Raw genomic sequence first — 14305 nt, forward strand, 5'->3', positions numbered from 1 at the left:
AAAATGAAGAAGCAAAGAACATTTATTACAGTTCCTTATCCAGAAGCTCACCAAAGTGCTATTCTGGCATAAATTTCTTCATTAGTCGGGATACTGAATACAGTACTGAATAAATAATGCTGAACTCCTACAGACCATTGATTTAGGTTATCAAGATATTTGTGACCAATTAAAGAGAATGTCAAGACCATGGAGAGGAACAGAAGAAGTTATGAGTTGATGCAGAATAGATGGATCTTGGCTGCAGCTGTGGTTAGAGAAACTAGGATTCTACTCATTAGATCAAAGAAATTTGAGAGAAGATGTATTGGAAATATACAGGAAAAAAAAATTCCACTGACAGATCAATTGGGGAGCAAAAGATATAAATAAAAGGTATTTGGACCAAGTTTGTTTCATGGGAAGAATCTTAACACATGACTGATTGTTGATGTGCCTACCAGAATCTGTGTAAGGTTTTGAAGGTTCAATTTTGAAAAAGCAATATTGAAAAGGCCATTGAGATAGACCAAAACAATGAGTCAAGTGGATAGCTCATTTGGATGCTCAGCATAGGCACGATAGACTGAATAGACATTTTCAATGCTGTACAAATCTGTGACTCCATGAGCAGAAGCTGAGTCTTCCAATTGCTTTTTCACTTGTTACAAGTAAAAGGAGACCGGAAGATGAGATAGAAAGTACAGCAGTGAAATACTGTCACGTAATCGCACTGAATATTCAAGAGAAATGTAAATTTATTTTTAAAATCTCCTTACTATTTCTCAATGTTCAGTAATTAGCCATAATATTCTGTAGTTTTGATATCAGAAAAAGCCTACATCAATGAATGTAGTTTTCCTGACAAAGAATTATGCATAAACAATGGATATTTTTCCTGTGTACAGTTGTAATGACATTGCTGTTTAAATATGAAAGCATTAATTGCTAGTTAGGGGCAAAGAGGTGAAGTTCGGTGCAGAGATTGTGTTCCAATTGACTGATACAATCTGAATACATTGTTGTCTGTTCACCTCAGAGCTGGATTTCTGTTCAGACTAGGCTGAGGGGAGTAATGTTTTCTTCTTCTGCTGTTCAAAATGGCATTTTCAACTGTGTAGAATCCCCTCTGGATCACACTAGGAGTCAGCTTAGATTTATATTCAAACATCTGCAGTAAAGCTTGAACCCTTGAGCCTGATACTTGAGAAAGGTGAGGATGATTATGACCAAATTAAGGGAAGAGTGATCTTGCATTTCAGTAGTGCTTTTCACGTCAGGATATACCAAAGCACATTACAGCCGTGAAGTACTTTTGAAGTATAGTGCATGTGGTAATGTAGAAATTGCAGCAACCAATTTGCTTACAACGTGACACAGAAATAGCAAATTTATTTTAAGCATTAGTTGAGGGATAAATATCGACAGGATGCCACATCTACTACTTCAAGATAGGTAAGTGAAATACACTACCTTGCTCTGAGGTGTCTGGTGGTACCTAGATTTTAAAGCATGATCAGAAAGACAGGACTTGCCACTATACAAAACTCCTTCATTTGAAAAGAAAGGAATGCCCTGGGTTCTGTGCTTAAATCTCTGACTTGGAACGAGTGATCAGTGTGAGAATTGAATGTACAATCTTCTGGACAATAAACAGCACATAGTGGGAAGCTAAAGACACTGGCTTGAAATTTGCAACAAAGTGGTGGTTTGTGTGCTTTAGTTGGTCATAGCAATCTTGGAATAGGGTGGGGGAATCGGCCAGGTCTTTGCTGTCTTATTCAACAAGGTTTCTGGCAAGTGCTTCTAGAAAGTTGTTTGTGGCAGCTTTTATTCCTCATCAGGTAGGTGACATCGATGGGACTTGCACATTGTAACATGGACATGATGCTAGTTGACTCCAGGCTATTGGAAAATCAGCGTCTTACGGTGAGGAAGGAAGAAGTTTATAATGACATAAATGCAGCTAGTGCTATCCACACAATATCCTGGGAATGAAATGCTGAGAGAACAGATGGTGCCCAGTAGGTGCTTTGCGACACCATCAAATAGATGTGCTTTTTTTAAAAAAGAAAAGAGTTTGGATCATAGACACAAGGTGAATTAAGTGTCCGAAATAGAAGTCTGTGTGATCCCTAGAGCATCTGTGTAATCACAATTGGCCAGTGAAAGGGTTAATCCTTTGCACTGGCCTGTGGCTGGAGCTGTGACAGGGACAATAGCCTTTCTGCTGTTTCTTTCTTGCCTCTTAACAAACAGCAGACAGCATGCCTCAGTATGAAGGGTAAAGGTATCAGCCAATGCCTGTTGACCTGCTTTTTGCTTTGGAGTAGCCGAGGGGGTTTATTTGAATCTTGGGAAACTTCCCACAGTGTCTTTTTTTTCTCTCTCTCTCTTCCCAAGGCCCCGTGTCATAGAAAAGGCTGATAGAAACTGCGGTGCCCCTTGGGACCTCTGCTATTGTGTACCTCTAATGTATGCTGATTGACGATTGGCTCTGATAAATGATGTACCCTGGGAAACTCTGTTTGCCCTTTGGCCTTTGTCCCCAGATGTAATCCGCCCCCTACTTGTCGCCAGGCACCTGTCACATGCTTGGTCTGTGCTGAGAAGCATTTTCTGTGCAGGCATCTTCAATGGACAGATGTCCTTCTGCCTCTCGCTGGCTCCCACACTAACCTCAAGGTATAGATTCAAGGGAGGGGGAAGGGCACAGACTGTTCTTTGTCACTCTGAAGTGTTTTAACTCGCTGAGAGCAGAGGTATGATTACAGTTTGATTGCTTCCAAAGCAAAATTACATATATTTATTTAAGGAGTTTTACCAACTCCCTCTTGTATTAGCATTCCAAGTTTTAAACTGAAACTGTTTCAAGAATCTTTGCAACTCACACTCGCTGCACGTTAAATGTTTTGGAAACTGCCTTCGAGTTGTCAAATTTTGTTTGTTTGGTAATGCTCCTGTGAAGCACCTTGTGATGTTTTACTGGGCTAATGGCACTGTTTAAATGAAGTCCTTGTAGGAAAGAATGTACTGACTTGGAATGAAAGCCCCTTTTCCAGCCCAAACATTAAACTACTAGAGAAACTTTTCTGTTCTGCACTAGAAAATGGTTGCCAATTATCTTTGTTCATCCTCCACCTCGGCCTGAATTGGTCAGTTTTCATTCATTTACCCAGTGAATAACCTTGACACTACAAAGACAGGAATTCTTCATCATTTAAGATTAATCCATAGATGCAAAATAATTAGCTGTAATATAGAGTTACACTGTAAGCAATTCTGCAACATGAATTCCTGCTCTCTCTCTCTCTCTCTCTCTCTACAGTCTCTTCCCTGATTCAAAATTATAAGACCATCTGATTTGGAGGAGGATTAGGCCATTCAGCCCTTTGAATCTCCTTTTAATAGGAACATGGCTGATCGATAATCTTCATTTCACTTTCCTCCCTTTCCTCCCCATAATTCTTGATTCATTTATTGATTAAAAATCTGACTAACTTTGTGTTGAATATTCTTAATGACCCACTCTCAACAGCTCTCTGTATTAAACAATTCGAAGATTCCATGACCTTTTAAGAGAAGAAGTTCCTCCTCATCTCTGTTTTATTCTGAGATTATATCTTCTCGTTCTAGAAATATTCCTCTCCACACCTACCAGGTCAAGCCCCAAGGAATCTTGTCTATTTCAATAAGGCCATCTCTCATTCTTTTAAACTTTAATGAGTGCAGGCCTAATCTAATGTATCTCTCCTCATAAGGAAACCCCTCCACAACCAGTGTCAGCCTACCGAAACTTCTCTGAACTTCCTCCAATGCCAGTGTACCTTTCCTTCAGTAAGGTGTGATCTCACTCGTGCCTTACATAGTTTTAGCAAGATCTCCCTACTTTTATATTCCATTCCTTTTGTAACAAAGGCCAACATTACATTTTGTTTTCCCAACTATTTGCTGAACTTGAGTGCTAGCACTTTTGTGATTCATGCCCAAGGACTCCCAGACACTGCTGTGCTGCAGCTTTTCCTTGAATATATTCAGCTTTTCTACACTTTCAGCCACAGTGCACAACCTAATATTTTACCTTCCATGTCAGTTTTTGCCCACTCAGTTAATTTGTGTGTGTCTCTCTCCCCCACTCTCTCTCTCTCTCTCTATCTCTCTCTCTGTGTGTAGACCTTTTTTCTCATTCTCACTACGTTCCTTTCCACCAGTTTTTGTGTCATTCGCTAAAGTGATGATGGAACATTCATTTTACGCCATCCAAGACATTAATATACTTTGCAAATAAATTTGGTCACAGCACTGATCCATGTGACACCAGTAGTTATAGGCTGTCACCCTGAAAATGGCCCTCTTGTCCCAACTCTCTCTGTCATCTATTAGCCAATCATCTATCAGTGCTACTCACAATAGCATGGGCTCTTATTAAATTGTTTAATGTGCAGCATTTTATCAAAAGCCTTTTGGAAATCCAAATATATTACATCTATTCATTCCCCTTTATATCTCATGCTTGTTACGTCCTCAAAGAATTCTAATAAATTTGTCAGGTGTGATTTTTCCCTTTGTGAAGCCACGCTGACTCTGCTTAATTATATTATGCATTCCTAAATTCATTGCCACTACACCCTTTTTAATGGATTCTTGTCTTTTCCGAATGGTAGGTGTTAAGCTAACTAACTGATAACTTTTTTTTTGTTTGTTTCCTTCCCTCTTTGGTAAAGGTCATACTTCGGCAGTTTTGAAGTCATGTGAGACTTTTCCTGAATCCAAGAATTCTTGAAAGATTACTACCAAGGCATCTACTGTCATTGTTACTTTCTTTAATATCTTTGGATGAAACCCATCAAGCCCAGGAGACTTTTAGTCCCATTAGTTTCTCTAGTAATTTTTCCTCTAGTGATAGTTATTGTGTTTATTTCTTTTTTTCCCTTGATTATTTTGTTTTGTTTTGGAAAGATATTAGTATCTTCTACTATGAAGACCGATATAAAATATATTTTCATCTGCTCTACCACATTGCTTGGTTCAAATTGGATGGTACATAATTAAAACTGTTGTACTCTTTGGTTAAAATTGCTGCTGGATGACACAAATTTTTCCTGAGTGAAAATGCACTTCGTTTTCACAGAAATAGAGTTTAGGCACAATATGGATGAGTCTATGTCCATGCTGTATGACACTTACACGCATAAACTATATTGTGGCTAATAAATAGGAACTGTACACTTTATGCAATAAGTAGCCTGTTCTTTGCTGAATAAATAACTGTAATATTTGCAGAGTAAGTAAACACAGTGAGCAAAACTTTCCTGCAACTATGTATAATTAAGTAATTCACACTTTCAACCCTGTGGAAGAAACATGAATTCAGGTTAGCACTAGAAATTTTTATGAATTAAAACTTTCAGTAGCAAGTTAACCTATTGAAGGACTTATACACTTAATGGTAAGGTCCTCAGGAGTGTTGCTGATCAAAGAAACCTTGGAGTGCAGGTTCATAGCTCCTTGAAAGTGGAGTCGCATGTAGATAGGATAGCGAAGAAAACATTTGGTAAGCTTGCCTTTATTGGTCAGTGATTGAGAACAGGAGTTGGGATATCACGTGACCGTGCAGGAAATTGTTTCGGCCACTTTTGGAATATTACATGCAATTTCAATTTCCCTGCTAAAAGAAGGATGTTGTGAAACTTGAAAGGGTTCAGAAAAGTTTTAAAAGGATTTTGCCAGGGTTCTAGGGCTTGAGCTATAGGGAGAGACTGAATAGGCTAAGAGCTATTTTCCCTGGAGCATCAGAAGCTAAGGGATGATCTTTTAGAGGTTTATAAAATCATGAGCAGCATGGATAGGGTAAATAGATAAGGTCTTTTCCCCAGAATGGGGAAGTCCAAAACTAGAGACATAGGGGCAATGTTTTTCATGCAAAGGGTAGTGTAAGGAGCGAGCTGCCAGAGGAAGTGGTAGAGGCTGGTACAATTATAACGTTTAAAAGGCATCTGGATGGGTACATGAATAGGAGGGGTTTAGAGGGATATGGGCGAGGTGCTGGCAAATGGAACTAGGTTAATTAAGATATCATTGACGAGTTGGAACGAAGGGTTTGTTTCTGTGCTGTATATTTCTAAGACTCAATGGTTATATGATCACTACTAGGCTAGCTTTTCATTGAATTCAAAGCCTGTCCACTTTCTGCAAGGCATAATTCGGGAATGTGATGGAACAATCCCCATTTGCCTGAATGAGTGCAGTCCTAACAACACACAACAAGCTTGACAGCATCCAGGACAAAATAACCTGTTTGACTGCACCACATCTACAAACCTCCACTCCCTCCACCATTGATGCTCAATAGAGTAGCGTGTGCTATCGACCAGATGCACTGCAGAAATTAACCAAGCCTCCTGAAAAAGCACCTTCAAAACTCATCACTATCACCATCTTGAAGGAAAAAGACAGCAGATACATGATAACACTGCCACCTGTAAGTTCCTCTCCAAGTCACACACCATTTTGACTTGGAAATATAATGCTGTTTTTTCAGTGTTGCTTGGTCAAAATCCTGGAATTTGCTGCCTAACAGCATTGTTGGTCTACCTACAACACATGGACTTACAGTTCAAGAAGGCAGCTCACCACCACCTTTTCAAGAGCAACTAGAAATGGGCAATAAATGCTTGTCCAGCCAGTGACACTACTATTGCACACATGAATAAAAATAAAAATTCACCGGCAGCTGTAATGGGATTTGAGCCCATGTCCCAAAACAGGGGCCTGAGTTTTATTAGGTCTGGTCCAATTATATAACTCCACTATTGCTACCACCTCCCCTGAATAACTCCTGCTTCTCAGTACCTTGCATGTTACAGAACCTCAGGTGCAAATCCAGGTTCCTTTTAAATGAGTTGAAAGTTTCAATATCAACATCAAACTAAGCATCGAATTCCAGACATCCACCATTTTCTGATTGAAAAAGATACTTCTCATTTCCCTTTAATTCTTCTACCAATCACTTTAATTCTGTGCCCTTGTTAATTTGCCTTTCGACTCGGGGAAGCAGCTCTTTTCCGTCCACTCTATCCAACCTTCTTGTTATTTTGGACATTTCAATTAAGTTATCTTTCAGCCTTGTCTCTTCCAAGGAAAACCACCCTTGCCTATCCAATTTTTCATCATCCAATTTTCAAGCACTTGCAACATTGTTGTAAACCTTCCCTTGAATTTTTTTTATTGTATTCCAAAACTGAGAGGTGCAAAGCAAAGGTTACTGAATAATGTGAATTTCTCACAGCCAAGTGCATCTTGAAACCATCTTCTAGTTTTTGAGTAGATTGGGATGCAGGCTACTGAGACAGAAGATAACCAATCTGTTTGATCAAAATTGAGTACACAAGAAGTTTGGAACTGAATAGTGATCAAGGGTGACATTAACAGTGGGTTTATCATTAACTTTATTCTTGTTTCCTTCCCCGGCCTCATCAGTTATGAAGATTTTTATTTGTCATGTGGCCTCAGTCATGGTGGGAAAGAGTTGTGTGGTCAGCTGCAGACCAAGAAAGCTCATGTCTACAAGTACCTGTTCCATCTTCTTATATGGGACCAAAAGTGAGTAAAAGAGACTTTGTTCTGCACATATAGAAGTAAGTTTTTTTTTTCCTAATATGCTTTCTATCGAGTGTAAACACCTCCCAGAAGCAGTTGGGCTAAATGGCATGTTTCTGTGTTGTACGTTCTGTGTAGTTCACTTATTTTGGCCAATTCAGATTTCTAGCTTTAGTTTTATTATGTCATCTTTAGATTTTAGATTAGATTACTTTACAGTGTGGAAACAGGCCCTTCGGCCCAACAAGTCCACACCGACCCGCCGAAGCGCCCATACCCCTACATTTACCCCTTCCCTAACACTACGGACAATTTAGCATGGCCAATTCACCTGGCCTGCACATCTTTGGACTGTGGGAGGAAACCGGAGCACCTGGAGGAAACCCACACAGACACAGGGAGAATGTGCAAACTCCACACAGTCAGTCATCCTTTCCTGATGCATGTTGTGGCCCAGCAACATGAAAAGCACCTCCAGGACCTCATTCCAAAGTGAATGTCCTTTTATGTGTGACCCTTTAGTAAATCTGGCAATGCTCACTTTGCTCAAATACTGACAGCTGTGTAGCAAGAATCCAGTGGCATTTAAACCAAATAAAACCGTTCATAATTAGTATGTAGTCACTGTTCATCCTGTTTTCCCCGCCTCCCTCAACTTCAAAAGGTTACTCTGCTCTTAGCTGTTCTCTCAGCATCGTTACTCTACACAACTCTCTTCTCTAGCCAAACAATCCAAAAGATTTCAAAATGATGAGTTGAGCTGTGTTTTAATCTTGTATTCCTTTGCCTCTTTCAGCATCTGTTTTCCAATTAATATTAATCAGCTGCCACAAGAGACCCTTTTGACACTGACGTTGTATGCATTTCCCGTTCCCCCTCCTGGGACCTCATCTGAAGGCAACAAACAGCGACGGACAGCAGAAACAATGGGATGGGTCACTATGCCACTTTTTAACTTCAGACAGTAAGTTTTTGGTGTCAAATAACAGACAATGCTCTACTTAAAGGTTTCAGCACAGTCCAGTTAGCATGGATAAATAAGTGGCAATTTGATGTTGGGATTCAGGGCTTGAGATGAATTTTTATTTTGAGTGATTGTTTTCCTATGTGGCCATAATTTATATTTTCACTGACAGCATTCAACCACTTCCCTTGTGCATTTATGAAAAAAATCTAGCAAATAACCTGCTAAAGTGCTGATATGTGGCATTGCTGACTGATTTACCAAGGCTGCAATATTGCTGGACTGATTATGACACTCTGCTGTCTTGTGCTTGTGCAACAGACCTTGCAGAAGTTCTGGCCTATGACCAGTCCTACAGAACTTGCCAGTGGTGGAGCATGTTGGTTATTGTGGAAGGATCACAGATCTTTTATATTGTTTGTAACCTGTATGGCAACAGGTGTGTCGTTGGCTGCACTATATGAGGCTTAGCATAAGAGATCTGTTATCTCTCACGATGTGTCAGGAGACTTGAGATTAGACTCATTAAATTGAGCAACTTCTCAATCTTTGCAGTGCATTGATGAGTCGCCCTGTGATTGATTTACCTCCAAGAGAGTGCAGACTATTGACAAATGACAGATTGTCCAGATGTATCTTGTGCTGGGCAGAGATTGCACTGAAACTCTGACTGTTTAAATATAAGATTTATACTGTGTCCAATGGTGTTGGATTTGTAATCCTCAAGGACTGCATTTTATGCTGCTATTTTACACAGTAGTGTATGATCAGATACAACAAAGGAAATACAATTTTTTTGAAAAAGAACCACTTCCTTTATTGAAGATATTGTTTTGAGGGTATGCTCCAGCTGTTTTTACATGCACGGGTTTGGAAGTGACTCTTGGCAAAAAGCGAAATGATGGGTAGTTCATTGTTTGATCTATTGTGGCGTTGTATCTGGGTGTCAAGGTCAGTTGTAGCCATTGGTGAAACAAACTTAGAAGATAAGAGATGATGGTGCCAGAGTACTGTAAAGAGGCTTTTAATGGGCTTGGAGAGCTGGTAAATACAGAACTGGGACAATAAATGCCACCAGAAGCCACAGTTTGTAGCTTCACCATGTGTCCATTGTAGCTGTAGATTTAAAAAATTATAATAAGATGACAACAACAAAAATAGTCTTGGTAATTGAACGGATATGATAGCATAAGATTTTTCATTAAAGGGGATTTTCTAACTTTTGGCATTTATGTTTTGGTAATGTATCACTGCTCTGCATCTCACAAATTAGGCAGTGTGTAGAGGTCATGTCGCTGGTTGAGTAATCAAAAACCCAGGCTAACGTTCTCAGGATATGGGTTTGAATCCTACTGTGGCAGATGGTGAAATTTGAACTCCATTTTAAAAATCTGCAAGGAAAAGCTAACCACATGTAACCAATGCTAATTGTTGTAATAAGTCATCTGGTTCACAATGCCCTATAGGGAAGGAAAGTGCCATTCGCACCTGGTCCTGGACTATGTCTGTCTCTCGACCCACAGCAATATGGCTGAGTCTTAACTGCCCACTGGGCAACGAGGGATGGGCAATAAATGCTGGCTTAGCCAGTGATGCTCACATCCCATGAATGAATTTAAAAAATACACTGGACTATTATGGTGATGCTAAAGTAACGATCATCAGTTTCTACCCGTGCTAGTTTTCCCAATTCTCTCCTGCTGTAGGAACTGACAGCTCTCCAAGTAGTTTTATCCATGAGCAGTCATGAGTGGATGAATGTCCAACTGTTTGGCTGTAGAGGACATCATGGCTGAGGCAGATCCGATGCTTTGATTTATTGCTTTTAACACATTGAAAGATCCCAGGAACTTGAAGAATGGTGTTTGAAGAATTTTCTGCATGTACAGTCAGGAAACAAGAGCTTTTTAAATCCTGGGAAAGTGTAATTAACAGAGTATAAAGTTTGAACGAGTGAACTCCAGACAATATTCACTGCTGCCTGAACAAATAATTTTGCAGTAAGAATCTGATTTGTAATCGGGAGCAGGAAATGAGTTGATTGTTTACTCCAAGAGGACAGTAAGACTAAATGTAGTCTATAGGAGAAAGGGAGGACTGCAGATGCTGGAGATTAGAGCTGAAAATGTGTTGCTGGAAAAGCGCAGCAGGTCAGGCAGCATCCAAGGAACAGGAGAATCGACGTTTCGGGCATAAGCCCTTCTTCAGGAGTCTATACATGAGTTCATATCTCCATCTTTGATTGGAAATATTCCAATTTAACATTTTTTCAATAGAAGCTGATACGGCTGAACTTGTAATTTTGAAGTCTCTGGTAACCAAGTCACTGACACCAGATGTTTCAGTCTCTGGTTGGATTGACCTTAGACTGGTATCTTGGATGCTGTAGAACAGGGCATATTAAATCCTACACACAGACACTCACTCATTCCAGGAGTATTTCTTGTGCCGACCAAATATCCCAACCCAATCTAGTCCCACCTGCCAGCTCCTGACCCATATCCCTCCAAACCCTTCATATTCATATACCCATCGAAATGCCTTTTAAATGTTGCAATGGTACCAGCCTCCACCACTTCCTCTGGCAGCTCATTCCATACACATACCACCCTCTGCGTGAAAACATTGCCCTTTAGATCCCATTTTTATCTTTCCCCTCGCACCCTAAACCTCTGCCCTCTAGTTCTGGACTCCCCCACCCCAGCAAAAATACTTTGTCTATTTATCCTATCCATGCCCCTCATAATTTTATAAACCTCTATAAGGTCACCCCTCAGCCTCCAATGCTCCATATTCAACCTCACCCCATAGCTCAAATCCTCCAACCCTGGCAACATCCTTGTAAATACTTTCTGAACTCTTTCAAGTTTCACAACATCTTTCTGATAGGAAGGAGATCAGAATTGCACACAATATTCCAACAGTGACCGAACTAATGTCCTGTACACCCGCAACATGACCTCCCAACTCCTGTACTCAATGCTCTGACCAATAAAGGAAAACATACCAAACGCCTTCTTCACTACCCTATCTACCTGTGACTCCACTTTGAAAGAGCTATGAACCTCCACTCCAAGGTCTCTCTGTTCAGCAACGCTCCCTAGGACCTTACCATTCCGTGTATAAGTCCTGCTAAGATTTGTTTTTCCAAAGTGCAGCACCTCACATTTGTCTTAATTAAACTCCATCGACCACTTCTCAGCCCATTGGCCCATCTGATCAAGATCACGTAATCTGAGGTAACCTTCTTCGCTGTCCACTACGCCTCCAATTTTGGTGTCATCTGCAAAACTTACTAACTATACCTCTTATGCTCACATCCAAATCATTTATATAAATGACAAAAAGTAGTGTACCCAGTACCAATCCTTGTGGCACTCCACTGGTCACAGGCCTCCAATCTGAAAACCAACCCTCCACCACCATCCTCTGTCTTCTTCCTCTGAGCCAGTTCTGTATCCAAATGGCTAGTTCTTCCTGTATTCTGAGAGGTCTAACCTTGCCTACCAGTCTCCCATGGGGATCCTTGTCAAACACCTTGCTGAAATCCATATAGATCACATCTACTGCTCTGCCCTCATCAATCCTCTGTTACTTCTTCAAAAAACTCAATCAAGTTTGTGAGACATGATTTCCCACGCACAAAGTCATGTTGACTATCCCGAATCAGTCCTTGTCTTTCTAAATACATGTACATTCTGTCCCTCACGATTCCCTCCAACAACTTGCCCACCGACGTCAGGCTCATTGGTCTATAGTTCCCTGGCTTGTCCTTACCACCGTGCTTAAACAGTGGCACCACGTTAGCCAATCTCCAGTCTTCCGGCACCTCACCTGTGACTATTGATGATACGAGTATATCAGCAAGAGGCTCAGCAATCACTTCTTTAGCTTCCCACAGAGTTCTTGGGTACACCTGATCAGGTCCTGGGGATTTATCCGCCTTTATGCATTTCAAGGTATCCAGCACTTCCTCCTCTGTAATACGGACATTTTTCAAGATGTCACCATCTATTTCCCTACATTCTATATCTTCCATATCCTTTTCAACAGTAAATACTAAAGCAAAATTCTCATTTAGTATCTCTCCCATTTTCTGCAGCTCCACACAAAGGCCGCCTTGTTGATCTTTGAGGGGCCCTATTCTCTTCCTAGTTATCCTTTTGTCCTTAATCTATTTGTAAAAACCATTTGGATTCTCCTTAATTCTATTTGCCAAAGCTATCTCATGTCCCCTTTTTGCCCTCCTGATTTCCCTCCTGATTTCCCTCTTAAGTATACTCCTCCTGCCTTTGTACTCTTCTAAGCGTTCACTTGATCTATACTGTCTGTACCTGACATATGCTTCCTTCTTTTTCTTAACCAAACCCTCAATTTCTCCAGCATTCCCTATACCTACCATCCTTTCCTTTCACTCTGGCAGGAATATACTTTCTCTGGATTCTCGTTATCTCATTTCTGAAGGCTTCCCATTTTCCAGCCGTCCCTTTACCTGCGAACATCTGCCCCTCCAATCAGCCTTTGAAAGTTCTTGCCTAATACCGTCAAAATTGGCCTTTCTCCAGTTTAGAACTCCAACTTTTAGATTTGGCCTATCCTCTTCTATCACTGTTCTAAAACTAATAGAATTATAGTCGCTGGCCCCAAAGTGCTCCCTCACTGACACCTCAGTCACCTGCCCTGCCTTCTTTCCCAAGAGTAGTCAAGTTTTGCACCTCTCTAGTAGGTACATCCACATACTGAATCAGAAAATTGTACACACTTAACAAATTCCTCTCCATCTAAACCCTTAACACTATCGCACTCCTAGTTTATATTTGGAAAGTTAAGATCCCCTACCATAACCACCATATTATTCTTACAGATAGCTGAGATCTCCATACAAGTTTGTTTCTCAATTTCGCTCTGACTATTGGGGGATCTATAATACAATCCCAATAAGGTGATCATCCCTTTCTTCTTTCTCAGTTCCACCCAAATAACTTCCCTGGATGTATTTCCGGGAATATCCTCCCTCAGCACAGCTGTAATGCTATCCCTTATCCAAAATGCCACTCCCCCTCCTCTCTTGCCTCCCTTTCTATCCTTCCTGTAGCATTTGTATCCTGAAACATTAAGCTGCCAGTCCTGCCCATCCCTGAACCATATTTCTGTAATTGCTATGATATCCCAATCCCAAGTTCCTAACCATGCCCTGAGTTCATCTGCTTTCCCTGTTAGGCCCCTTGCATTGAAATAAATGCAGTTTAATTTATTAGTCCTGCCTGCCCTGACTGTTTGACTTGCTTCTGTTCTCAACTGTATCAGTCTCAGATTGATCTCTTTCCTCACAATCTCCCTGGATCCTACCCCCCCCCACCTTACTAGTTTAAATCCTCCCGAGCAGCTCGAGCAAATCTCTCGCCAGGAGACAGGTTGGACCGAAGGGTCTGTTTCTGTGCTGTACATCTCTATGACTCTATAACTGCTTACTACACAGACAAGCCACACCTCAGTTCACAGTCCGAGGCCAATAAAACAGCTGTTACATTAAGCTGCTGAGAAAGAAATGAGTTGAGTGGTTGGCTGGAGGGTTACACAAATATTGGACAAAGCCTTAGTAAACATGAGAGTTAAAGGTAAAACTGGTAAGAATAGAGAACAAAAGATGAATAAAGATATTGAGGTTCTTGTCAAGAATAAAAAAGAATAATCTATTAGAGATAGACAGTGAGATCAAATTAATCTCTCGAGTATAAAGAGTGTAGGGGTATTCTTAAGAGG

The 14305-nt window shown here is 40.6% G+C and overlaps 1 protein-coding gene across 3 annotated transcripts in view; it reads left to right on the top strand.

The window, feature by feature from the left end:
• The window catches only part of pik3c2b (phosphatidylinositol-4-phosphate 3-kinase, catalytic subunit type 2 beta), a 190271-nt gene that overhangs the window by 90853 nt on the left and 85113 nt on the right, over positions 1-14305 (top strand). For all 3 annotated transcript variants that reach the window (XM_043716445.2, XM_043716446.2, XM_043716443.2), the window contains exons 12-13: positions 7459-7581; positions 8375-8542. In XM_043716445.2, the coding sequence (XP_043572380.1) occupies positions 7459-7581; positions 8375-8542 (291 nt within the window). The remainder of the gene's footprint in view (positions 1-7458; positions 7582-8374; positions 8543-14305) is intronic.

The sequence above is a fragment of the Chiloscyllium plagiosum genome, unplaced genomic scaffold (assembly GCF_037043375.1).
Source record: "Chiloscyllium plagiosum isolate Xiang-an unplaced genomic scaffold, Cpla_swu_hap1 HiC_scaffold_26, whole genome shotgun sequence".
Classification (NCBI taxonomy): Eukaryota; Metazoa; Chordata; class Chondrichthyes; order Orectolobiformes; family Hemiscylliidae; genus Chiloscyllium; species Chiloscyllium plagiosum.